The following is a 26780-nucleotide window of genomic DNA, read 5'->3' on the forward strand; positions in this document are numbered from 1 at the left end:
TGGTGCATACTAAGTTAAATTTCTTTACACCAAACAATAGCAACCAATATTGAAAGGCAAACAAACTGAGAAAATGGTATCTGTCCCCAGTTATCATAATTACATAGTTTGCATAAGTTGACAGATAAGTGGACAAAGGTCAAAAGCAGACAATGTGCAGAAGATATTACTAATCATTAAATTAGTAAAGATTTTTCAATCTCTCAAATAGTCCTAAAATGTGAAATAAAATGAGAGTTACCTACAAAGTTGCAAACATGCTAAAAGATAACCACGGGCAAAACTGACAAGACAGGGCCCTTAGGAACCACCAACAAATGTATCCTGATATAAGGTTTTTGGAAGAGGCCACTGTGCTCAGCCACTCCCCATTCCCACCCCCATAGGATTCTCAGTCCTTCAGGTCACAGCCACGGACAAGGACAGTGGCCTCAATGGGGAGCTGATCTACCGAATAGAAGCGGGGGCTCAGGACCGCTTCCTCATCCACCCAGTCACTGGGGTCATCCGTGTCGCCAATGCCACCATCGACAGGGAGGAGCAGGAATCCTACAGGCTGACAGTGGTGGCCACCGACAGGGGCACCGTCCCTCTCTCGGGCACGGCCATCATCACTATCCTTATCGACGACATCAATGACTCCCGCCCGGAGTTCCTCAACCCCATCCAGACGGTGAGCGTGCTGGAGTCAGCTGAGCCAGGCACGGTCATTGCCAACGTCACTGCCATTGACCGCGACCTCAACCCAAAGCTGGAATACCACATCATCGGCATCGTGGCCAAGGACGACACTGACCGCCTGGTGCCCGACCAGGAGGATGCCTTTGCTGTGAATATCAACACAGGTACAAGGGCCTGCTCCCCTTCCACCTCACTCCTGACCCCCTGCCCCAGCCTCCTTGCCCTCTGCTTTCTTCCTGATCCTCCCTTCTTTCTGTTCCTCCCCGTTCCCTCAGCTGCCCCCCCCCCTCCTCTCTTTCCCCCCCCCCCCCCCCCCTCCGCTGCCCCCCCTCCTCCTCTCTTCCCCCACCCCCAACACCACACTGTCCCCTCTCTTCTCCCTCTCTTCCCTGGCTCCTTCCCTCTCTCCTCTCTCCTCCTCCTCCTTGTATCAGCTCCATCTCTCCTTTCAGTCTCCCGCACTCTACCAGTGTTCCGTGTGAGAACGCCCACCTCACCACACTCTTGCCAGTACTAAATATTGTAGAGCTTTCGTGTTTGTAATTGTATAGGAAAATGGTACCTTGTTTTAATATGTATCTCTTTAATAACCAGGTGGTTGAACACTTTCTTCATATGTATGCTAGTCATTTAAGTCATCTGTAAATCTTATATATACCCTTGATGATTTTCTTAAACTATCACAAAAGAAACAACTGTGGCTTATCTTTCATAATCTATGCAGCTTATTATCATTTTGATGGCTTTACCATTTTCCCAATAGTTCCATGTTTTTCTCCTCTAGGGTGTTAGGAAGGGGACATGGGACCCCTACAGGTATACTCCTTGAAAGGCCAAGAAGAGTGACAGAAAAACTAATGTGGCTATGACAAAATTCTAAAAATCATTGTTATTCAGAGAAATGCATAGTAAAACAGCAATGAGATAGCAATTTTTCATATGTAATTAGCAGATGTTAAGATGCTGGACAGTATTGAGTATTGGTGACAATGTGGGGACATCAGAACACTCATACATTACTGTAGGAGCTTAGCCTGCTTCCACCATCTAGACAGCAGTATAGCACAAAGTCCACTCATACCCCATGATTCAACAATTCTGCTTGTGGGTATATGTCCCAAGGATATTCTCAGATCAGTAACAGGACTATATGCCATGTTGCCTGCCATGTTATTGGTGGTGGGAGTTGGAGGCCACCTGAGCATCCATCCCTAGGAGATTGGAGAGTAAAACATGGTGGGAGTACACCATGAATACTATGCAGCAGTCCGAAGCGATAGATTAGATTCACAGAGAAATGTGGGTAGACCTTAAAAATAACTACTTACTGAAAGAGTAAGAAATAGAATGGGAGACATATACATATCACAGTCCCACTTGTGTAAATGTAAAATACACACACACACACACACACAAATACATGATTTTCAGGAACACTTCCAAATGAAAAATATACTTCAGTCTATTACAGTGATTGACCAAGGGGAGAAGAGGGGAGAGGAGATACATACATAAAACAAGAGTGGTACCAGTGACCACAGGGTGCACTAACCCAAAGAGTACGATTCACTCAATATGCATCCGAGGCCCAAAGGAAAAAAGAAGACAGGAAAACCGTGAGCACCAGAAGAATTTAGATGGGTTAGCCATGCCCCAGGGGAGCAAACTCCCTGCTGCCGTGGTGGGTCAGGACCATGGAAAGCTGCTCTGTGCCCCGCCCCTTTATGGGGGGCTGATGCCTTTACCACTTTTCTCGGCTCTGTTCTCCCTCCCTCCAACTGACTCTCTTCTCTCTATTTTTCTTTCCAGTGTCCTCTCTGCCCCCTCTTCCTCATGCTTTCCCTACCCCTCTTGCTTACCTTTCCTCCCCTTTCTTCTTGCCAGAGCCTCAGCTCCCTGAGTGCTCCTATCCAATGGGGCGCCCCCTTGCTCCCCTGCTTCCTACCCACCCCCTTTCCCTTCCACTCCCTTCCCTCTCAAACCTCCTGCCCTGGTCTACTCTGAATCCTACTGCCCCCCATGCCCTGCTCTGCTCCATCCCCTCTGCACCCTGAACTAACTGATGTTAACCCTTTCTCTCTTCCTCATGGCTGGCAGGCCTGCAGGTTTGAGCTCGGTTTCTCTGTCACTTCCCACCTCATCTCTGCTTCACCCCATTGCCTTCCTCCATACCATACCCCTACCACCCTTCCTGTCCTGTGGGGCCCAGGCCAAGGCCGGGGCCCAGCCTTCGCAGACTGAATGCAGCCACCCTCTCCCCATCCTCGCTCCCCAGCCTCGGGGACGGGGAGCGAGAGTAGGAAGAGGAGGAGAAGGCAGCGGCCCAGGGTAAGTGACCGCCCGTGGCTGGGAACCCGAGGAAGACAGAAGCCCAGCAGGGGGTCTGCCAAGGGGGAAGGCAATCCCAGAGGCCACACTGCCTGCGAGGGAGCTGGAGACAGAGAGGGAGTTTCACCTAGGATCAGGCCCCCAGGCCCTCCAACAGAGCCCAGCCCTCCAACAGGCCCAACTACGTCTGTCCAGCTCAAGCCCCAGCCTCTGGAGGGTTCCTCTGTGACTCAGGGGCAGGCAGGAGCTGTGGGGGGCGGGGGGCAGGAGAAAAGGAAACAACTCCTTGCTAGTATTAACACAGGACGGTGCTCCTTGCCCACAATCAGGCCCTGTCATGCCCCACTTAACCAAGGCAAAGAGGTAGGCCTGACTATCCAGCCTGCCCCACCACTGTCCCCTCCAGAGAACACCCTCAGGGATTTCTAGCTGCCTTGACCTTTTATACTTGGTCTCCCTAGAATACAAGCATTGTTTAAGCTGTGATAAAATGCACGTGACATAAAATGTACCACGTTAACCATATTTAAGCATACGGTTCAGTAGTATCAGTATCCACAATTGTTGTAGAATATAAGCGTTTTTGAAACAAGCAGTTACGTGGCACTATGTGTCCAGCACCATTCTAAACCCTTTGCAAATGTAAACTCATTTTACGGTTATAATCCTCAAAATAGCTCTATGCAATAGATACTGTAATTATCCTCATTTTATAAATGAGGAAACAGGTGCAGAAATGTTCGATAATTTTCCCAAGTTCACCTGGCTAGTAAGCAGTGAGTGAGGGGCAGAGTGAGGCGCCCCCAGCTTGCAGGTAACTGTGGTCTCATCCCAGCCAAAGATGTCACCGGCAAGTCCCAGTTCCACTGGGGATCGCTGCCCTTGGTGTGGTTTGGGGGAGCTAGCCAGGAGAGCCCCTGGGAGGCCCAGATGTTATGGGGTTCCCCTCAAACTGAACCTAGTCTGGTCTACAGGGTCCGTTATGGTGAAGTCCCCGCTGAACAGGGAGCTGGTTGCCACCTATGAAGTCACTCTCTCGGTGATTGACAATGCCAGTGACCTACCAGAGCGCTCTGTCAGTGTGCCAAACGGTAAGGCTCCCCCCCACGCCCGCCCCGGCATCTGCCCGTCAGGGTAGGGACAGCAGGCTGGGAACAGGCACAGGCCTGCCCCCAGGGACGGAGCAGCAGGACCCGCTCACTGCAGGGGCTGCCAGTGGTCAGGCTACACAAAGGGTATGAAGGGCGGCCGCTACAGGGAGGCTAGGTGGCCCTGTGTCCCAGTTGTGAGAGCTCAACGGTGGGGGATCCAGAAGCCCAGAACTGTGTGTGATCTTGAGCCCAAAGGCTCTGAGTGGGAAGGAGGTTTGGCAGAGGCTGGACGGGCATTGAGAAATCGACCGGCCAACAGAGACTTGGGCCAGAGTCCCACCTCAGAGCCAGTGAGGAGCGTGTGGTTGGCACGTGTGACGGGAACCTCAGATCCAACGGCAAACTGTGGGGTCAGCCCAAGGAAGGAAAGCGCGAGGAAACGTGAATGTCCGTGGAGGCCAAGACACCACTTTGGAGGGCGCGGGCACGAGAGCAGAGAGGGGTGCAGGCCGCTGCCCTGCTCGCAGCCTGAGGCATGACTGGGAGGGGCTGCTAGAGGAGTGGATTTTGCATGGGTAGAGCAGGAAGGGGAGGGGGGTGTGGTGAAGGGGTGGCCTCAAGTCACCCAGCTGCAGGGATGGAGAGATAGACCTGGCAGATATTGGCTGCCTATCTTTACAGGCCAGAGCCCAAGCTTTCAGGAAGGAAGAGCAGACCTGGCCATTGCCTACATGTCCCCTGCTCAGAGGGCAAGGGCCCAGGCGGGTTACATAGAGGGGCTACCTCAGACTAGAAGTAGAAGGCTGAATCATGGAAAGGGTCTTCGACCCTTAGACCATCACAGTCCTCCTACCTCATTGGACAGGTTGGGAAACTGAGGCACAGTAAGGGCCAGGGGCTCTGCCAAGTTTCACTCAGCCGGTTGGTGGAACCCAAACCCCTTCCCCTATGGAAGAGTGAGCGACCTAGACCAGGGGAAAGGGTCACATGCCACCGCACGAGGGTTGGGTCGAGCTTCAGGGTGTCCCAGGAGGGCAGTGAAAGGCTACCACCCTCTTCGGGCTTGACTGACACTTAGGAAGGCCAGGCCTAGCCACATTGGTGTCCCTCACGTCACCCTCACCCCGTGCTTCCACCCCAGCCAAGCTGACAGTCAACATCCTGGACGTCAATGACAATACGCCCCAGTTCAAGCCCTTCGGGATCACCTACTACACAGAGCGGATCCTGGAGGGGGCCACCCCAGGCACCACGCTCATTGCTGTGGCCGCCACGGACCCGGACAAGGGCCTCAATGGGCTGATCACCTACACTCTGCTGGACCTGATGCCCCCAGGCTATGTCCAGCTGGAAGACTCCTCAGCAGGTGGGTGGGAAATCTGCCAGAGGGGCACTGGGGGACGTGGATCTGTGCCTGCTCAGCCTCCACAGGGGACCATGGCCCACTTGTTGCCCTCCAGTTGGGGCCCCACCCTAGCCCCTCAGTGGGCTGGGCCAGATCCAATATGGCCAGCATTCCCGTCACTCCCAGATGCCCAAACTACAGGAAAGGAGAGTACCTAGTCCCAGGTGGGGTGGAGGCCCCCTCTGAGGTCTACTGGACCCCTGGGATACTCCACCAGCGTCTCTACCACCCAGCCTTCCACTATGAGTCTCACTTGGGGAGCGAGAAGGCCAAGACAAGAATCTCTCAGAGGAGGTTCTGGGCTAGTTGGTACTCATCCCTTTGACTTGTGAAAAGCTTTCTCACCCCTCCAGTAAGGAGAACAGCTGGATACCAGTTGCCGTGAGGCCTCTGGCCTGCCTGCCCCTGGGCACTGCTGCTGGGGCACCCTCCTTCTTCAGGGGGTCACCCCTGCCCCTCAGAGTTCCAGATCCTTCTCTTTATACTCTGGAGAGCTTCCATGAGTGAGGAGCGGCCAAACCGGCAGTGGGTGCCTCTGTGTCTTAGGGAAAGTCATTGCCAACCAGACGGTGGACTTTGAGGAAGTGCACTGGCTCAACTTCACTGTGAGGGCCTCAGACAACGGGTCTCCGCCCCGAGCAGCTGAGATCCCCGTCTACCTGGAGATCGTGGACATCAATGACAACAACCCCATCTTTGACCAGTCTTCCTACCAGGTGGGCAGCCGGGCAACAAGTCGGGTCAGGACCCAGGCCCAGGCCTTGGGGCCTTTGGGCATCTTCCACCCCTACCCTGCCGGCCTCCGCGCCCCGCAGGCGTGGCCACCCCATGAGCAGCTTGGTGCCCTGGGTTGTCTAGCAGGTGAGTTTTCAGGGCAGGGGCATAGACACTAGGCCTGACGCGAGCCCGCTCTCTTCTCTCCCTGCCCGCTGGGCTCCAGGAAGCTGTCTTTGAGGATGTGCCTGTGGGCACGGTCATCCTGACCGTCACCGCCACAGATGCTGACTCGGGCAACTTTGCCCTCATTGAGTACAGCCTCGGGGATGGAGAGGGCAAGTTTGCCATCAACCCCACCACGGTAAGCAAGCCAACTCGGTGGTGGGAAGGGGCAGAGGCTGAGAAGCCGCCACAAGTCGTCCCGGCTTCTGGGTCCTGCCATCGGGATGTCTGTGGTCTCGGAGGTTTTTCCACCAAGTCAGCAAGCCCGGCAAGAGTCCCAGACATCCTGTAGACTGTGGCCTTTCTCTCCCTGTGGCCAGAGTTTTTTGGAACTAGCCTTTGTGGGACAAAAAAATTCTGAGATGTGTCCCCACCAGACTAGAAAACTTGACTCGGGTCCAGGCGACTGCTTTTTAAAACTGTCAAGAGAGAGGTATAGGAAGCTCTGCGGAAAGTGGACACAGTGTTTGAGCTCCTGCTGTATGCATGGCCCCATATCAGTGCTGGGGCGTGGGGGAAGAAGCCTCCATGGGTGTCTCCCCCATGCTGCCATGGGTCTCAGACTTGTGGGAGAGTAGAAACTCAAGAGAAAGGATGGGTGATGATTTCAAATGACTGTAAATTGGTTCAAAGCTGCTGTTTCAGCACAGGGAGAGACCACTGTGGCCTGGGGGTGGCTGGTCAGGCAGGACCTTCCCCAGGGATGGGGTCAGAACTGGACTTTCCCTCCTACAGCCTCTCGCTGCCCACATCCCCCTGCACTCTGCCTCGTCAGCAGGGTTCTGCCCTTCCTGCTCAATGTGAATGATCAGTCATGCCCCCGGCCTGGCACTGTGAACAGCAAATGCTCTACACCTGGCCAGGTAGCAAGCTCCAGCCCGGGCTGTCCAACCCATCTCCAGGTGGCTTGGAGTCGTGAGGGCAAGTGGAGCCACTAGAATCCAAGCTCCCTGGGGGCAGGAGCTGTCGTCTCTTCTGTTCGGTGCCGTGTCTCCAGAGCCTAGAACAATGTCTGGCGTAGAGTGAATGCTCAATAAATATCAGTTGGGTTGATGAAGGACCTGACTCTACCCTCCCCTTACTAGGGTGACATCTATGTGCTATCCTCTCTGGACCGGGAGAAGAAGGACCACTATATTCTGACGGCCTTGGCCAAAGACAACCCTGGAGATACAGCCAGCAACCGTCGAGAAAATTCGGTGCAGGTAAGGACCACCAGCCAGGCCAGGGACACTAAGGACTGGAATTGTGGAGGCAGCAAGCAAAGCCTTAACTTTAGAGAACGCTGCAGAGTGGGAGCAGAGCCCCCCACCCCGTCCGCTCAGAGACATGGTGGCAGGAGGAGACGGCAGGAGCTTAGCTGGGTGAGTCAAATGGCGGTGGCTTAGGGAGATGGGGACTCTCTAAGAGAAATCTGTTGTGCCCAGCCCCTGCGAAGGCAGTGTTTAAACATACCTGAGTGTAACCCAAGTAAAGCCTGGGGCTCCAATGTCCCACTATCCCTGTGTCCCAGTGAAAACAACAGTCCAGCAACCAAACATAATTGTAACACAGTTATTTTCATTTATGTCCCTTCAAGAACATTAAGAGGGTTTCCAGTTCTCAGCCCCATTCCCACTCCAGCTCTAGCCTCAACACAGTTGCCCTGAGGCCAGCCTACCGCCTTCTAAGCTCTGTCCCCACTTCTGTCCAAAGTCCCATGCCTTGAGGCTCTGCTTTCTCCCTCTTTCTTCCCCGGTTCCTGCCTTGTCCAGTCCTTTCTGTATGCAGTTCTGCCGTTTCTCCCCACAATAGCCTAACCATCCAAGGAAAACTCTCCTGGAGCATGGCGGCTGGTGAGCAGCTGGGTGGGCAAAGACAAAGTCCTGTTAGCAGGTCTCCCTAAGGGGGAAGGAGCCGGGAGCACTCACATGCCCGAGTCCCGTCCCTGTCACACTGCTGCGCTGGGAACAGCCCAGTATTTGGAGTCAGAAGACTAAGACTGCACTCGGCGTCTGGCATATAACCTCTCTGAGCCTCAGTTGTCAACTCTGCAGGAGGTGGGAGGCAGGGAGATGGGGAGTTGGAAGGTGCTTTGTGCATAGAACAGGGTTCTTAAAATCCTGAAGGGCTCTCGTGGGGATGCAGTCAGGCAGGGCGTCAGCAGCCAGGGGAGAGACGGCTCCGGCCTGGTGTGTCCATGGGCCCCGCCCTGGCCTAGGGGGTCGGCAGAGGGAGCCAAGTTCCAAGCCAGACACACATGCCAACCAAGAACGAACTTTTGGGAGTGGAGGAATCACAGGGCAGCATTAAGGTTGAGAAATTAGAGTCAGATGTAGGGGCCACGGTGGGAAGGAGCAAAGGACGGAGTGGGAGGGGGGTGGGGAGGGCTCCCTGCTTCAGGACCCAGACACAGATACCTGGTAACCACAGGACTAGCTGCAGAGCATTAACTGGGGCCGGGCGCTGTGCATCACGGGAGAGCCTTAGCGGCCCCTGAGAGAGGACATACTACTGTCCCCAGCGCACAGCTAAGGACATGGAGACTCGGCCGGCGGGGGGCAGGGGGTAAATAAATTGAGGTCGGAATCCAATAGTGGGCACTGTCTACCCTGGCTTTTACTCCTGTATGACCGAATCACCCGAAGCAGCCCCTCAGTATGCTCCTGACCTTTGACCTCAACCTCCCCGCCCACCCCCCCAGGTGGTGATCCAGGTGCTGGACGTCAATGACTGCCGGCCACAGTTCTCCAAGGCCCAGTTCAGCACAAGCGTGTATGAGAACGAGCCGGCAGGCACCTCAGTCATCACCATGATGGCCACCGACCAGGACGAGGGCCCCAATGGGGAGTTGGCCTACTCACTTGAGGGCCCTGGCGTGGGTAAGTAGCCCGCTCCCCACCCGTGATGCCTTGGGCGTGGGAGGAGCAGGCGGTGGTCTGCGCAGCCCCAGGCCAGGAGGAGGAGGAGGAGGGGCGGGAGGGACGTCTCAGCCAGAGCCCGGCCCGGCTCTCCTGTCCCACCCGCCAGAGGCCTTCCACGTGGACATGGACTCAGGTCTGGTGACCACAAAGCGGCCGCTGCAGTCCTACGAGAGGTTCAACCTGACCGTGGTGGCCACGGATGGCGGACAGCCCCCACTCTGGGGCACCACCATGCTCCTGGTGGAGGTCATCGACGTCAACGATAACCGCCCTGTCTTCGTGCGCCCGCCCAACGGCACCGTCCTCCACATCAGAGAGGTACCACTGTCCCCCGGGCCTCCCACCCACCACCATCTCCCTCCCGCAGTCACGCCTGGAAGAGCGAAAGGGTCCCCCTGGGAAGGTGGGGAAACTGAGGCCACTATGCCAGCGCAAGGTCCTAGGCCCAAGTCTGACTGTCACTACTGTGACCTTGAGAAAGTGACTTCTCTGGGTGGTTTTTCATCCGCAAAACGGGACTAAGAATAGTAGATGCCCTAGCTCTTGCTCCTAGACGTCTGCCAAAAAAGGCGGCCTCCCCGGACACCCACTTCCCCTGTATTTGTGTCTCAAAATATACACACATGTTCCTTCCGTCTGTCTGCTGTTCCTGCTGATACCCGGCCTAGGGACTGGGGATGGGCATCCAAATAAGAAACAAGGGGAAGTGGCTGAGGTTCCAGAATTCCCCAATCCTTCTTCCATCCCTTGTTCTAAATTGCCTCATAAAGGCAGGGAGCATTCTTTTATCCCCTGCCCTGCCCCCTCCTTCCTCTCAGCCCCCAGGCCCGACTTGCTCAGTGCTGGTCCACTCAGGGGATCTCCCACTTGTTCTCTGTTCCCCGAACTTCAGCATGCCTCCGCCTCTCAGAATGTCAGTATCAGGTCCTTGTCACTGTCCCCACTTTGAGGTCCCACAGGAGACATATCCCCCAGGGCTGAGCAGCAGGAAACTCTGTGCCCAGACCTTGTGAGTTGCTTTATCCGGTGCCCATGGCAGTGAGGGAGTGGTCCTCTTCGCGCTGCCCACTGGGGAGCTCGGCGAGGCCAGCCCACGCTGAGTGACCCTGCAGGGGCTTAGTGCACAGACCTTGCCCCCCACCCCTCAGTTTCCATTTTCCTGTCAACCGTTTCTTTTTCTTTACCCTGATTTTTTTTTAACTTGTTCATTCTTGTTATAATTTATACATTCTTGTAAGTGGTCTCAAATCTTTTTTGTGGAAGAAGGCAAGATATAAATTAATAATAATCTAGTTCTTTTCCACAACAAAGGCCCCATTTGCTATGTTTTCCCCTTCAGACACCATATTTTGAAAGATCCGTGTCTCCCAAACAGCCAGCATTTGTCATCACGCTTGCTATTAATTAGATGTAACTACCATTTGGAGTTTCTGATTGTCCTGATCAGTGAGATACAAAGTAAAGCCATGCTGAGCTGATAATTTTTCAAGTAAAGGCCAAGAAATGTGCTCTTTTCCTTGTGCCCTGTGCAGCCTTGTTATGGGTTAGTATATGATGTCCATCAGATTTCTTGAGATCTTAGACTTAACTCAAGGGAATCAGGAGCCTGGGGCCCAGAGAGGTAGAGTGCATGTCTAAGTCACATGGTGAATTCGTAACAGACTAGAACCCAGCTGTTGTCTCTATCCACCATGTCATCCTACCCGCCTGTCCCTCATTTTCGGGTACCCCACTGGGTAGATGGTATTGTCTGGGGATACCTAGGGCTCCTATGATTAGGGTAGCAGAGCACAAGACAGACCCAGGGACAGAGGGGTAGCTGTGGCCTCAGCCTTTGGATTCCCCTTCTGCCTTCCAGTGGGATCCAAGGGACGGGGGAAGCCCCTGGAAGGGCAATAACCCTGAGAGAGTGTGAAGCATGGTGGATGGAGACCAGGCAGGTCCACCGAGGGGCAGTGGAGTGGGGGTGGGGTGAAGGGATGTTCTAGCAGGTGCTCAAGACTCCAGGAGAGCAGCTAAGCCGGCAGACGTTTCCTAAGGATGCTGGAAGGTGGCAAGGACAGTCTGCTGAGTGAGGAGAAAGAACAAGAGCGCCGTCAGGGCCTGGGAGCTGGGATTCTCTCAGACGCCCCAGGAGCCTCCCTGCCAACCCCCGCCACCCCCCACCGCAGGAGATCCCGCTGCGCTCCAATGTATATGAGGTCTATGCCACAGACAAGGACGAGGGCCTCAATGGGGCCGTGCGCTACAGCTTCCTGAAGACGGCGGGCAACCGGGACTGGGAGTACTTCACCATCGACCCCATCAGCGGCCTCATCCAGACAGCTCAGCGCCTGGACCGCGAGAAACAGGCCCTGTACAGCGTAAGGGGGCGGGGCCCGGATGAGGGGCGGGGCCGGGGCGGGGCTTTCCTCCGGGCACAGGGCCACCCCCTCCCCACCTAGAATGCCTGCCAGGGTGGTGAGCTGGCTCCCCGGGGGTGCCCTCCTCTGACTATGTTCTTCTGTCCCCCAGCTCATCCTGGTGGCGAGCGACCTGGGCCAGCCAGTGCCATACGAGACCATGCAGCCGCTGCAAGTGGCCCTGGAGGACATTGACGACAACGAACCCCTCTTTGTGAGGCCTCCAGTGAGCTCACCCCGCCCCGCCCCGCCCCAGCCACACCCACACAGGGACTCACCCACCCCTGTGCACACTGCCGCTACGTGTGGTTACATTCGGAAACCCTGCACGCACCTCACAGAACAAATATTTACTGAGCAGTTGCTATTTCAAGATACTACTCGGCAGTCAGCAAAGCCAACAGGCCGGCCTTGTGGAGAGGTAGCTCTCCTGATTGCATGCACGAGAGCACGCAGGAAACCTGAAATTCAGCTCTGCTGCACGGAGCTGGGCCTGAGCCCCTCCTGTTGACTCAGACTCTGCGACGTGCTGGGGTTTTTTCTTGTGTGCACATGGGATGTGAGGTTCCCCGGAGACCGTGTGAGTGCGAGTGTGCGCACATGCACGTGTATGTGACTGTGCCCGCTTGTTCAGACATCGGCTCAGGTGTTCTGTGAAGCTCTTTGCTTCATAGAACAGGCCAGGCCAGGCCCAACCCATGCTTCTTGATGTTCCAGAAGCTCTGCTCACCCCACGGGGCCTGGGCAGTGAATTCCCTCAGCCCACAAAAGGCACTGCCTGGGGCCCTCCGACCTTGGCCTCCTGTGGCCCCCCTCTCCCCCCTGCAGAAAGGCAGCCCCCAGTACCAGTTGCTGACAGTGCCCGAGCACTCTCCACGTGGCACCCTCGTGGGCAACGTGACAGGCGCCGTGGACGCAGACGAGGGCCCCAACGCCATCGTGTACTACTTCATTGCAGGTGGGGCCTGCGGGGGGCTCATGTCCTACCGACCCTGGGGCTGGAGAGGACCCCACCATGCCCCACCCCGGCCCCACCCCCTCACCCTGTGCCGTGGTCCCGCCCCCAGCCGGCAACGCAGAGAAGAACTTCCATCTGCAGCCTGATGGGCGCCTGCTGGTGCTGCAGGACCTGGACCGGGAGCGGGAATCTGTCTTCTCCTTCATCGTCAAGGCCTCGAGCAACCGCAGCTGGACACCCCCGCGGGGGCCCTCCCCGGCCCTCGACCTGGTCACCGACCTCACCCTGCAGGAGGTGCGCGTCGTGCTAGAAGACATCAACGACCAGCCCCCGCGCTTCACCAAGGCCGAGTACACCGCAGGTGCCGGGGGCGGGGTCTGGGTCCCGGGGGCGGGGTCTGGGTCCCGGGGGCGGAGCCTGGGTCCCGGGGACAGAGCGCCCCCTCCTTCCCCCGGCCCTGCCACTTAGATCCGCCTGCCCGTTCCGCAGGAGTGGCCACCGATGCCAAGGTGGGCTCAGAGTTGATCCAGGTGCTGGCCCTGGATGCAGACATTGGCAACAACAGCCTCGTCTTCTACAGCATCCTGGCCATCCACTACTTTCGGGCCCTCGCCAATGACTCTGAGGACGTGGGCCAGGTCTTCACCATGGGTAGGAGCCTCCACCCAAGACCTCTGTCACTGCATGGACTGTAGTCTGGAGGAGATGGGGTCTGTGTGGGCACCACAGGGTATGAGTGACTGGCCAGCCAGCCATGTGAATCCTTCCATTCACCCTCCCATCTAACCGTCATCCAGCCAGCCCCTTGTGAATCCTTTCTTCCATCTACCTTTCTAGTCTCTGATCCACGTCTCCATCTCTCCATCTACCCACCCGCTTTCTCCTTCCTTCCTTCCCTCCATCTTCTCATCCATCCGTTATTCATCCATCCATCCATCCATCCATCCATTCACCCACGCATGTGTCAGTCTGCCCCACCCCGGGCATCTGTCCATCCTTCCTCTCACTCATCCATCCGTCCACCCATCTACCCATCTGTCCATTCATCCATCCACATTCCCATCCTCCTCCTTTCCGTATGTCCACCTGTCTTCCCATTTGTGTACCTCTCCCTCCCCCGGGTCAGGCATTGTGCTAAGCACTGGGGGGCACATATGTACCTAAAGGTATGCATGTTGACTTGTGCATTTGCCTGTGTGGATAGCTGAGCCTCTTGGGTCAAGTTCAAGAAGGTGTCCTGGTGGGTGTCCCATGACCTTACTTCTAGACCCAACCCCTTCCCCACTCTTGCCTACAGGAGTCAGTCTAGACTCCTTCCTTGGCCTGCCTTTCAAGGTTCACCAGGTCTTCCTCCCAGTCCCTCTTCTGTTTCCACAGCCCACCCACTACCTGTAAGGGCCCGGTGTCCACCCAAAGCTGAACGCCTCAGCACTCCTTCAGCCTTTTCTATACCACCCTCCGTTGGCCTTCGCTCTTTGTCTTCACCTCCTGAAATACCATCTTGACCTTCACCTCTGCCTTCAGATACGCTCCCCATTACCATCCTCTCGAGCCTAATTCACAGGCCACCTCCTCTGGTCACACAACCAGATGCCATCCTTTGTCCTCTGATCTACTGCTGCTCTTAGTTTAGTAAATCAAGGCACAGAGAGGCTATGTAGCTTGCTAAAGGTCACACAGCCAGAAAGTGGCAGATCTTGAACCCAGGTCTACGGTCTTCTAAGACAAGACTGCCACAGCACCTCGGGTCATCTCTGTAGTACGGCTGTGGAATTCTGAAGTGCATGTGTGTGTGAGAGAGAGTCAGTGGGGGGGCTCAGACGTGTTCCCTGATCCCCCAGCATGGGACAGAGGAGTCCCAAACTTACCATCCTTAGGTCAGTGCAGCCCACAGCTGTGTTTGAACTTGCAGGGTTTAAGTAAAAACTTAGAAATCTCTACAAGTACCAGTTCGGGCAGCAGCGGCTGCCTTCTCTGAGGATGATAGATCAGCTGAGCCGAGGCCAATGCCACTGCTCCCTCAGATGAACACTCACGTTCGCTTGTCCCCACGCCTCAGTCATCTCTGCTCTCTCCTGGGCCCTGCGGGCACTTACGGCCTGAGATGCTGCCTCCCCTCGGTGTGTCCAAATGCCCCTGGCCCTCACCCCTTCCCAGGGGATTCCGGGGCACTGGGTGGTCCCTGAGCTGCACCTGCCCGTGGGCTCTTCCCACAGGGAGTGTGGATGGTATCCTGCGCACCTTCGACCTCTTCATGGCCTACAGCCCCGGCTACTTTGTGGTGGACATCGTGGCCCGGGACCTAGCAGGCCACAACGACACAGCCATCATCGGCATCTACATCCTGAGGGATGACCAGCGTGTCAAGATCGTCATTAATGAGATCCCCGACCGCGTGCGTGGCTTTGAGGAGGAGTTCATCCGCCTGCTCTCCAACATCACTGGTGCCATCGTCAACACTGATGATGTGCAGGTGCCCCATGGAACCGCCCCGGGTCTAGGGGCTGTGAGGGGAGGGGGACCAGGCCACAGGGACAGGGCATGGCAGAGAGATCAGGGGTCTGAAAGGGGGTCTGTGCCGCCTCTGTCATTCCCTAGCAACGTGGCCTCGGAAAAGTCCTTCCACGTCTCTGGTCCTCAGTATCCTCACCTATAAAATGGGGCTAATAGTGCCCAGCCCCATGCAGTGAAGTGATTGGCATCATGCTTGGTCCTCGGGGAGCACTCAGCAGCGATGCGTTTATTGGCAGGGCAGGCCAGGAGGGGCTCCCCATCCCATTCCTTGCTCCTGCCACAGCCCACCATGCCCCCTCTCGCCTAGTTCCATGTGGACAAGAAGGGTCGGGTGAACTTCGCACAGACCGAGCTGCTCATCCATGTGGTGAACCGCGATACCAACCGCATCCTGGACGTGGACCGGTGGGTGGGGTCTGTGCTCAGACCATCAGCCCGACCTCCCTGCCCTGGAGTTGGGGAGGGACGCCCCCCAAAGGAGGCAGATAACACCATCAGGCTGGCTGTGTGGGGGTTCCCCCCTCGGCAGGGCCAGTAGAGAATAGTTTGGGGGTGTCCTCCACTCCTCTGAGCCTTACTCTCCCCATCTGTAAAATGCCAAGTACTACATGGATGGCGAGGAGCAAGCAGGATCTTGTGTTGAGGGGTGGTGAACCCTATGAGATACAAAGCTATTCTAGCTGGGTGGGATCTGATCTTGCAAGGCTTGGTGGGGTTGAATTTGGGAGTCAGAGGCAAGAGCTCTGCAGACCTTTCTGCGTGGGACAAGCTCTTAAGGAATGGCTGAGGGGAGCTGAGGCCCTTGCCCCTTACGCAGGGTGATCCAGATGATTGACGAGAACAAGGAGCAGCTACGGAATCTCTTCCGGAACTACAACGTTCTGGATGTGCAGCCTGCCATCTCTGTCCGGCTGCCTGACGACATGTCCGCCCTGCAGGTAGTCCTGGTGGCACCCAGCCCCGCCGCCCCTCTGCCCTGGGTGCTCTTGCCCACTCATGCCTGGCCCCACTCCCCCAGATGGCGATCATTGTCCTGGCCATTCTCCTCTTCTTGGCGGCCATGCTCTTCATCCTCATGAACTGGTACTACAGGACTGTGTGAGTGACCCCCACCTCCCTGCCCTGGGACAGGCTGACCAGCCCTGCTCCTGGGACAGTCACAGAGGTAGGCAGGGCCCTGAGATGCCAGCCCTGCCCAGCCTCCTTCACCAGCCCCTCTCTCTGCTTCCCTCCAGACACAAGAGGAAGCTCAAAGCCATTGTGGCTGGCTCAGCAGGTGAGCAAGGGCTGTGATGGGGGGTGGGGGGGTGGTGGCTGAGAGGGCAGGAGGGGCCCCGAGGGGCCTAGAGTGCCTGCCTAGGCCTCACAAGGCTGGCTCGGCTCCCCCGGCCCAGCAGGGTGCACCCCTCCCCTCCATGCCGCAGCACTTCTCCCTACAGGGAACCGTGGTTTCATTGACATCATGGACATGCCCAACACCAACAAGTATTCCTTTGATGGGTAAGTGGGGTCCCTGAGCCCTCAGGGTGCACTTTGGGGAGGCCTGCCCAGGACCCAGTTGGAGTAGGTTCTCTACCACCCCTCAAGCTCTGAGGGACCAGACTAGCTAAAACTTGGGGTGGTGGTGCCCCCTAGTGGGCCAGTCACCCTTCTCTACACTCAGAAACTATTGGCTGAGCTGGGATCCACACCCTAATTGGGCCCCAGTGCCAGGGGATATAGACTTTGGATACCACATGCAGTGTGAGGCCGCTGGACCCAAGCTGATCCAGACTGACACTGTCGCCCTGGTTCCTGCAGGATCCTAGTGTGGGAGGGTGCACCCCTGAGGGCCACAGGCAAGGGGCCTCCTTCTCATGGCCCTGAACCACCAGTCCCATGCTGGCCAGGGAAGAGGGCAGGGGTTAGTGGTGAAGCTACAAGAGCATCTGTGCACTCAGGCTGTCCCTCCTCACTCCAACCCTCCACCACCCCCAACATGCAGAGCCAACCCCGTGTGGCTGGATCCTTTCTGTCGGAACCTGGAGCTGGCTGCCCAGGCTGAGCATGAGGACGACCTGCCAGAGAACCTGAGTGAGATCGCAGACCTATGGAATAGCCCCACCCGCACCCATGTGAGCCGGGGCCAGAGCTGGGGGCGGGGGGACAGTCGTGAGGGATGGGGTGGAGGTAAAGCAGGTCTTGGCCACTGCTCGCCAAGGAGCTGGGTTCCGGGGGTGGGGGGTGGGGGGATTGTATCCACTGCTCCGGGTGTGTATGTACACGTGTGTGCATGCAGTCTACCTCTGCTCCAGTTCGTGTTCTCTCCCCCCAGGGAACTTTTGGGCGTGAACCGGCAGCAGTCAAGCCTGATGATGACCGGTACCTGCGGGCAGCCATCCAGGAGTATGACAACATTGCCAAGCTGGGCCATATCATTCGGGAGGGCCCCATCAAGGTGAGTCCTCCCTGCAGGCTCCTGCACCACACCCCCTCAGGGCCCTGCATCCAGACCTCTGACCGCACTAGGACTAGCTGCAGAGGATACAGGAATGGGGGAGGATCCTGGGAAACAACTTTTCCACCTCTAGGCTCAGCTAGAACTGGGCAAGAGGGACTGCGCAGAAAGAGGGGCCCGGACACCGGGCTGATGGGGAGCTGCTTCAGCCTGCAGTGGCCTGGAGCCCACGTGGGTCTGGCTGGTCACTGTCACCAGCAAGCTCTGCTCCCAATCCTCTACCCTCGGATCAGGTGCCTGTGCTCCCTAGACTACTAGCACCTTCCATCACCCCCATCAGAGTTAGTGAGGGGTGTGGCAGGCAGGGGAGGACCTTGGTGGGGGGTTAACCCTCTCCCTCCCCCAGGGCTCGCTGCTCAAGGTGGTCCTGGAGGATTACCTGCGGCTCAAAAAGCTCTTTGCACAGCGGATGGTGCAAAAAGCCTCCTCCTGCCACTCCTCCATCTCTGAGGTAGCCGGGCGGGCCCGGAGCTGTGTGCTGTGCCCCAGTGCTGGGGGTGCTCATTCCCTCCCTCCCTCTCTCAGTCTCTCTCCCCAGCCACCCTCATCCTTCTCAGTCTCTAGAGTTCAGCAGCCAGGGCCAAAGACAGACAGCAATGGGTGGGCTCCAGGAAGTCTACTTGCTGGGCTCCACAGTGGGCTTTCCCAGGGTGGGTACTGGGGAGTGTTTCTCAGACTTGAGGGGCCCAAGAAGATGCCCTGAAGGAGTGATGTCCTATAGGAAACTGGCTCAGGGTCAAACGGGTCTATATAGGTTTGTTTGCCTGTAGTAATGTCAACACTTTAAGAACTCAGACTTTATTTAAAAACTCAGATTTCCAATTGGGCCAACAATTCCCAAATGGAATAGGCCAGAGCTAACAGTTCCACACGGGACAAAAGTGCCACATGGTGAGTTTCCACTATATCCTGTCACCCCTCCAACTTCACCTGTGGACACTCCCTACCTGGCCAGAGTGGATCCTGTTTGAGGACAGATTGGTAACAAATCCAGATCCCAAAACTGCATCACAGGATCTTTACAGATCATTAAATACACAGAATTCAAGATTCTCACGGGAAGCCCATGTTCTAAGACCACCACCCTAAGTGTCCGTGGTGCCCCCTTTGTACCCAGTTTGAGAAACACTGTCGTCAGCTGACAGGCCTACTGCAGCTCGAGCCCTGAGTGCCTTGCAGTTACCCGTGTGCGGGAGGGAAGAAACAGTGACACAGCAGGTGTGACTCTGGGGCCAGCCACCTGCTCAGCCCTTGGGCATGGCCCTGAGCCTGGGCGGGTCCCAGAGCCACTGGCGGATCCTGGCCTCTTGCAGCTGATCCAGACGGAGCGGGAGGAGGAGCCGGGGGAGCGCAGCCCCGCCCAGAGCAGCCTGCGCTTCCGCCACAAGCCGCCCACAGAGCTCAAGGGGCCCGACGGCATCCACACGGTGCACGGCAGCACCGGCACGCTGCTGGCCACTGACCTTAACAGCCTGCCCGAGGACGACCAGAAGGGTCTGGGCCGCTCGCTGGAGACCCTGACCACCGCGGAAGCCAGCGCCTTCGAGCGCAACGCCCGCACGGAGTCGGCCAAATCCACACCCCTGCACAAGCTTCGTGATGTGATCCTGGAGAGCCCCCTGGAGATCACAGAGCTATGACCAGACGGGGGGGCCTCGCTGCTGTCCCCCATCCTCCCGGGGCAGGGCAGAGCAGGACCACAGTGTGGGCCCCTCCCCAGGCCAGCCAGGGCTGTACCACCTCGGGCCGGCCTGGTGGAGCCCGCTCCAGTTGCTCAGACTCCGCTTCTGCCAGACGCCCATTCAGCACCTGACCTCCACCTTCATAAAATTTGTTATTTTTTTAAGAAAACCAAACAAAAATGATAAGCATCTAAGGACAAGGTAAGGAGGGTCACTGGGGGCCCAGGAGTCTGAGGACGAACTCAGCCCAGGCTGAGCTCTAAAAAGGCCACGCAGGCCCTCTCCCTCTCCCCTCCCCACATCCCTGTCCATCCCCCCCTCCCCCCCCCACGCCCAGCACCAGGGGAGGGAGGTCCAGAGCTGACTTACCCCACCTGGCCTTGATTCTGACTTCAGCTCAAGTCCCAATGCATTTCTAGCACATCCCCCGGCTGGATACCCAGCTGGGGGCTGTGAGTGATCCCTACCTCCCCACACGGACATGGTCAATGTCAGCGAACTGCGTTCTCTACATTCTGCTGGCTTCCCAAACGTGCCGGCTCATAAAGAGAAAGGACTGGTGTTCCCTTGGGTTCTGAATGTAGAGTGTTTGTGTGTATTCCTTTTTTATTTTAAGTTATTCCCTCAACATTTTCCCCTTGATTTTAACTGGTACTCACTGAACGTTTCTGGAATGGTCTGCATTTTAAATAAGAAAAACAACTCACAAGGAGGCAATTCAATTCGTTGTGGCTCAGTAAACTACCCTCGGGGTTGGCCTGGGGCAAGGGGGAGGGGGCCTAGTCAATGGGGGGGATTCTCTTTGCCCACTTTGCTCGCTTTCTGCGGCCAAGAGGGGCCAGAGGACCCTGGACACCCACAGGTCCGTGGCCCTGCAGCAACTCAGAAACCAAACGCGGGCTGAAGTGTTACAGAAGCACTCAGGCTCAGGTCTGGTTAACAGACTTTATTTATTGTTAAATCACAGAAACTTTAGTGCAAAACGAATCAAAAAAGTCATTAAGTCCATTTAATAGCAACTGCATGTCTCGCTGTCTCCTGGCAACTAGAAGTGGGACAGAAGAGGAGGCCCAACGGGAGAGACAGGCGGCAGCCAAGGCCCCGGGACAGCACCCCTAGCACCCCTCTACCTGACAGAGGCTTAGGAGCTTCTCATCCACATTTACATCCACATTTATCTGAAGGCCAGAAAGACCAGCTAGGAAATGGGGGATGGAGGTGAGGGGCCGGGAGGCACTAGAGACGCACAAAGCAAGGCTCCAGCGGCCGGGCAGACACGAGAGCAAGCAGGCAGCCACCGCTGTCCACACACACACACACACACACACACGCACGCACGCCAGGCCCACAGGACCTGCACGTAGAGCTAGCAGACGACATTCAGACAGGTTTCCCCCTCCCACCCAGATCCACAGAACCCCGACCAAGGCATCACCAGGAAAGACACCCCAAAGCTGAATTGGAGGGTGACCCAGGGACAGCGACCCCGAGACCCACCCAGGCCTCCTGAGCAGGTGCCTCCCAAATCTCCCCTACGGTGAAAACTACGTGGTTTTAAAAAGCCTCTATTCTGAGCCTCTGATCTTTCATGTAACACTACCTTTGTTCTGCTTCTCTGGAGAACGGCCCAGGAAGAGGGGAGGTCCCTGCTGAGGAGCAGGCAGAGGGCTCAGAACAAGGCCCCAGCCAACAGGATGGAGAGCCTTCTGTCAAGCAGCTCTGGCTCGCGCCGGCCCCCAGAGCCCCCCACCACCTCCTCCAGGGAACCACCACACAAGGGCAGGCTGAAAGCCCTCCAGTGCACGGTCCATCCTCACCTGTCTAGGCAAAGGAAAGGGACAGTGAAGCAGCGGGGCAGCTGCAGGCCAGGCGCGCCCCGCACGGAAAGCAATGCTACGGGGGACAGGGAGGGAGGGAGGGAAAGGGAACCTATTTTTATAACAGAGTCAACAGATGGGATGTTCACTGCCCCAGACACACAAGTAGGAAAAGATGCTGTAGTTTCTCCAAGATGGAACGTCCCCCTTCTAGTTCCACACGTGACGTTTGCAATGCTCCACAGCCTGACGGGAGAGAGGAAGCTGGACTTAGTCTTCACGTGACAAACTCTACTCCTGGCCTGTTCCAGCAGCAGACATCACCCAAAAATGGAACTTGTTCTCCTGTCCTACTCAGCTGGACAGCACCCCACTTACAACTGGGGAGCATGTGGCCCCCGAGCGTCGGCGACTCCTAAGGCAAGAGTCCGGAGCAGCAGCTGCAGAGCCCCTGAGTGTTTTACAGGTGAGCACCCATGCAGGAGGGCCCGAGACCCCTCCACCTGGTTACAGGCGGAGTCCCAGCGTTCAGCAGGCGGCACGGAGGCCCCCAAGGCAGAACTCACCCAAAGGAGTGCACCCCGGCTCAGGCCTTGAGAACAGTGGCCCCACAGGCCCCTTCACCCAGGACGGCAGCAGGGACCTACTCCTCCCCTGACTGTGCTATGCGCTGGGGCCGGCGGGGCAAGGAGCTGGACATGGCCAGGTGGGCATCACTGCCCCTTCCCCGCAGGGGCCCAAACTGATGGCAACCAGACCAGCGGCCATGCCCCACTGGTCATGAGGAACCCACTGGAGTAAGAAGCAGCTGCGCAAAAGCACATTAAGTAGCTGGCTGGTCCACACGTCCCCACCCGCGCGAGCAGTGTGGGGCGCACCACCGGGGGCGGCCCAGCCAGGGCGGCGCCACAGGCCCTGGAACCTCCGGGCAGGCACCACGCCTCAGGGCCACTCAAGAACAACAGCTCGGCCTTGGGTGAAGACTCAGGCCAGGCTCCAGCCAAGACTGACCCCAGGGAGAGGAGGACTTGTGCAATCTCTAGGGTGGCCTCATGCAAATCCGATCCTGACCCTGTCAGAAGGGAACTAAAGGCAAAAACAAGGAAGCAGAAGCAAAAAAAACACTAAAAAATACCCCCACCCTTTACTTCTCAAAGGCAAGAATGTCATCAGTCCTCCTGCCTTTGCTGGGTGGCCTCAAATAAGCCTAGCTGCTGCTCTGGGCCTCCATGCTTTCCCTGACACGAAGGCCAGCTAGAGCTCCCAGTCCAGGCTTATCCCAGGAGCGGCGGCCGAGCTACTCACATTGCACTCGGCTGCTGCCTCCATGCTCCGGCACCAGTAGCTGGGGCCCCACACACACTTCTCGGTTCCCAAAAGAGGCTTATGGGCTGCAGGGCAGGCTCCGATTTTCTATGTGGTGAAAACGGGGAAGAATTAGATCTGCCCTACTGATCCTTTTCAAAACCAGAGATTATCAGCTTCTAGAAGCAGCTAGAACTAGAGCTCGGACATGCACTTCCAAAGTCAGTGCCGCTGAGGGAAAGCCCTGTCCTCCTCCCACAGTCCATCCCCAGAGACTCTGGCAGAACCTCAGAGGAGCCCCTGCTCTATGCAGAACCGGCCGGGCCCCACGCTGCCCGGAAGCTTACCAAGCACACGAAGGAAGGGTCCATCACCTCCACCAGGACTTCTATTAGCACGGGCTCGTACTCAGTCACAAACTGATCACACTGTTAGGTAAAGAGGGAGACGGGTCCAGGTCGAGGCGTGCCCATGCAGAGTGGAGGCATAAAAGAAGGGGTGCTACGCATGCTCTGCCAGCCCAGCACCCCCTTCCCAGATGCCCCCACCCACCCACACTCAGCCTCCCCTCAGCTGCTCCCATTACTGCCCCTCCGCGGCTCCCCTTGAGCCAACAGACTCCTCTAAGAAATGGCTAGTTTTCCCTGAAAACTTCAATCGGGGGCACAATCGAGGAGCTACCCCAGCCTTTGCACTCTGCAGGCAGGTTCGGACCTTCTGGCCTAAAGCAGCCCAGGGCGTACCTGCTTCTGGTATGGCTCGGGCAGGAAGCTGCAGCCTTTCTCGAGAGCAGACAGGATCTCCTGCTTCGTGCTGTTTTTCTCCAGGTTGTGCTCCAAATAGCTCACCAGCCTCTTGCACACCTCACAGAAGCCACCGTCCTTGGGCTGAATCACACGGACTACACACAGGAGCACAGGCTCAGTGCCGGCAGGGCCCTCCCGAGCCCCAGGGGCCGGCCAGCCGCCCCCTCACCCCGCTCACCAGGCAGCACAGGCAGCCCCTGGCTGGAGCACAGATGGAGCATGCTGCACACGATCTCAGGGCTCGCCTCCTGCAGGAGGATCGACAGGATGGAGGCGCCGTAAGTGTCCACCACCTCCTGGCACTCTTCAGATAAGGACGTAGGCAACTTTGAGCACACTTTATCCAAAGCGTGAAGTATTTCTTCCTGAAACACAGAACAAGAGGATCCTACTAGAAGAGAGGCTGGATAGGGCTGGGAAAGAATCTCAGAATACTAACATGACCAGGAAACCAGCCCACAGCCAGGTGCTATTTCCTCCCCACAAAGACGAGACCTACAAAGCAGCCCAACCCCAGCCCAGAGGGACCCACCGGTGGGCGGCCGGTGTGCGGATTCCCAGAGCTGGTGTCCAATGCTGGCAAGGGCCAAGCCCACCTCTCTGCTGGTTCTGCCACCAGGGAACAGGAACACCCTAGCATTCTAGAAATGCACATACCTCAGTCCTGTTGTTGTCAATGAGCTTGACCACCTCCTTTACCACGTACTCGCACACCTCGCAGTAAACATTAGCCTTCGCCTGGACCATGTCCTTCTGTGGAAAGGGCAGGAGAGCACTTTAATGCTGAGACCCTCACCTCACCCCCCTGGGTCCTGCTAGCAGCTCTAAAGGGGAAGGGACACCCTGTGGCCAGGGACAGGAGAATGTCACACACAGGGTGGCTTCCTCCCAGTGTCCAAGTTCCTGTCCCTGCTGGTTTTACGTGGTGGGAGACCCATCCCTTTGCCCAGTGCTCTACCACCACTACCTCCCACCACACACCCCCAACCCCACAGAAAAACCAGGAATTCATACTTCACGAAGACAGAAGCAATAAAACCTGCTTCGAAAACCCCAAAGAGCAGGCCGTATGATGTATCTTATCTGGTCACCATCATTTCAGCATTCCAGAGTCATTTTGGGAAGGTGGGTGGGGGTGCAGGGCAGAGTGAGGACTCACTACCTGTCTGCTGTTTACAAGACAGAGCTTTAAACACATTTCAGGTCTGCTCCTGTGTTTCACGTCTCACAAGTACCTGAGACTGCTTTCCCAGAGCCAGCCTCTAATAAAGTAATACTGCTAAACACAACTTTCTGTGACAGTAGACACACCTCCATCTCTGCTGTCCAGCAGAGCAGCACAGACCACACCTGAAATGTGGCCAGGGCAACCACCGAACTGAACTGTTTTAAATTTTGTGTGATTTTATTTAAACGTAGGAGTCCCGTGCGGCTACAATGTAAGCTGTAACTCTCCTTCATCTCCTCTGGCTATTAATTCAGTCAGCAAAACAGGGCACTTCTGCCTCCCCAACTCCATCTGACTTCTTAACCGGTGCTACAGACACCGCTCATGCTGAGGAAGGACAGCAGAGGGAGACGAGACCGCTAAAGGTCAGGTGACACGAAGTTCTGGAATAAGCACATGCGTGTGCCACGTGGTAAAACGTCATGGGGCCTGGGCCCTTTTAAGAACTAAAGCGGGAGCCACATGAACGCCGGGACAAGTCTGTTGACTCCTCCAGGTGAACGGTTTCAGGACTCAGTCTCTAACACACTGCTGGGCCCGTAACAGGCGCTGAACGTGAACTGCTCGGGGAACACGGTGGCTCCTTACCAAGTGAAGGCGCTAGGGAAACCACACACACCCCCATGCTCGCAAGCAGCACACCAAGAGGCTTGTGTGTGAGCCCTGGGTGTCCTGGGAACATGAGGTTTGCGCCGCGGTGACGGTGGGCAGGGCGGAGGGGCAGAAACGTGTCAGAGGAGGCTGGAGACGTGCTGCAGATAGAGGCTGATCCCGCGGAGCACACGGGTTCATAACCAAGGAAATACACGTACTCAGGGCTGGGAGCGGGACACTGTACTTATACAGGGACACCACACACTAATGAATGGTCTCAAACTCAAATCCCTTTAGGAGTCGGCAGGGAACCAAAAAAGCATGTGCCTCACAGAATGTGGTACAATGTGGAGTGGCCTGGGCATGACACGGCCCTGGCCAGGACAACACGATGCCATCAGGTACCTTAATGGGCTCCACCAGTTCCAACGCAGGGATGATGTTCTCCGAGACCACTTTGGCAGGGATCAGAGTCTGCATGGGCATCTCCTTCACTTGGTCGCAGAACCCAACCAGGCCACAAATCTCCTTGGGTTGCTGAGAAGGCACAGAAAAAGCAGTCAGATGCAGGCCCGCACCCACCATCCCTCAGTCCCACTGTCTACACACAAAGGTCGGGGTGCTGGGGGAGCACCCTGGTCACAGCATCAAGACTGACTGCCAAAACAGCTAAGACGCCATGTTAAATCTCAAGGGACTCCTGTAAGTGCACATGTACCAGTTTCACACGGGGAGGAGGCCACACAAAGCTCCGAAGGGAGAGCAGACAAAACCGCTGTCCCTGCTCCAGCCAGGGAGCACCCCAGGGAAGTTAGACTTCTGGCACCTGTTTCCCTTTCACAGGCAATCACAGCCTCTCCGAGGACACCTGGTCTGCTCTAGAACCTGTTTCTCGGTCGAGCTGGTTCACTCTCAGTAGGAAATAAGCTGCATGTTCTTTCTAGAGGAGGAACCACCATGCCCACAAACTAACAGAAAGCCAAATGTCTTAGATCTTTCAGTGTTAGGACCGTGTAAGAAAAAATGGTTGACTTTTTAAAAAAACCACATTCTATTTTTACGACTGCACAAACACAGTACACACAAAAACCCAATGCCCCCAACCGATGAATTCTTTCAGGTCACAGAAGCTCCAGACTGATCCCCTTTCCCATCCAGACACCAAACCACAGGGAACCAGGTAATTTGGACATCTTGACCATTTCACCATGACGATGGCCAAGAGTGAGAAAAGCATACATGCTCTGTATACTTTGTGAACCAAATACAACCAGCACCTAGCTCTGGGCCTGATAGCAACTGCCTCCCACCACCAAACCATAGAGCAGCAGGATAGGACTGCTAACACGAGACCTGTTAATGCAAGAGAGCTAGACCATGGCTATTGTTCACCTTGTTTTAGTATCGAGAAGTCTCTAAAATTAAGTAAGATTGAGAAAGTCTGAAAGTATCCTAAATATTCTGTCTCTGGCACACTTTAAGAATGGGGAGAAAACCAGAATGGGGCCAAAGACACAGCAAGCTTTTTAGAAAAAAGACAAAGACTCAGGAGGTGTGTGGCTGCTTTTGTCTCAAATGAACTTTGTTCTACTTCCTCCTTGGGGCAGCCCGGGTGAAAATGCGGGCATTT

The 26780-nt window shown here is 56.3% G+C and overlaps 2 protein-coding genes across 4 annotated transcripts in view; one reads left to right on the forward strand and one right to left on the reverse strand.

The window, feature by feature from the left end:
• The window catches only part of CDH23 (cadherin related 23), a 359724-nt gene extending 340050 nt beyond the window's left edge, over positions 1-19674 (forward strand). Inside the window, 22 exon segments of the mRNA XM_032423932.1 lie at positions 387-845; positions 3984-4100; positions 5242-5466; positions 6052-6221; positions 6446-6583; positions 7530-7649; positions 9128-9305; positions 9454-9665; positions 11519-11710; positions 11862-11975; positions 12578-12707; positions 12817-13068; positions 13197-13358; positions 14924-15180; positions 15529-15626; positions 16039-16159; positions 16240-16319; positions 16457-16497; positions 16661-16721; positions 17206-17335; positions 17536-17658; positions 19032-19674. Coding sequence (XP_032279823.1) covers positions 387-845; positions 3984-4100; positions 5242-5466; positions 6052-6221; positions 6446-6583; positions 7530-7649; positions 9128-9305; positions 9454-9665; positions 11519-11710; positions 11862-11975; positions 12578-12707; positions 12817-13068; positions 13197-13358; positions 14924-15180; positions 15529-15626; positions 16039-16159; positions 16240-16319; positions 16457-16497; positions 16661-16721; positions 17206-17335; positions 17536-17658; positions 19032-19358 — 3707 coding nt within the window. The 3' untranslated portion in view covers positions 19359-19674.
• A 657-nt stretch (positions 19675-20331) lies between these two features.
• The window catches only part of PSAP (prosaposin), a 33846-nt gene continuing 27397 nt past the window's right edge, over positions 20332-26780 (reverse strand). For all 3 annotated transcript variants that reach the window (XM_032423935.1, XM_032423934.1, XM_032423933.1), the window contains 7 exons: positions 25556-25687; positions 23986-24081; positions 23507-23693; positions 23266-23423; positions 22870-22950; positions 22523-22630; positions 20332-21463 (listed from right to left, as the gene is read on the reverse strand). In XM_032423935.1, the coding sequence (XP_032279826.1) occupies positions 21428-21463; positions 22523-22630; positions 22870-22950; positions 23266-23423; positions 23507-23693; positions 23986-24081; positions 25556-25687 (798 nt within the window). In that variant the 3' untranslated portion in view covers positions 20332-21427. The remainder of the gene's footprint in view (positions 21464-22522; positions 22631-22869; positions 22951-23265; positions 23424-23506; positions 23694-23985; positions 24082-25555; positions 25688-26780) is intronic.

Source organism: Phoca vitulina, unplaced genomic scaffold (genome assembly GCF_004348235.1).
Source record: "Phoca vitulina isolate PV1807 unplaced genomic scaffold, GSC_HSeal_1.0 scaffold29, whole genome shotgun sequence".
NCBI lineage: Eukaryota > Metazoa > Chordata > Mammalia > Carnivora > Phocidae > Phoca > Phoca vitulina.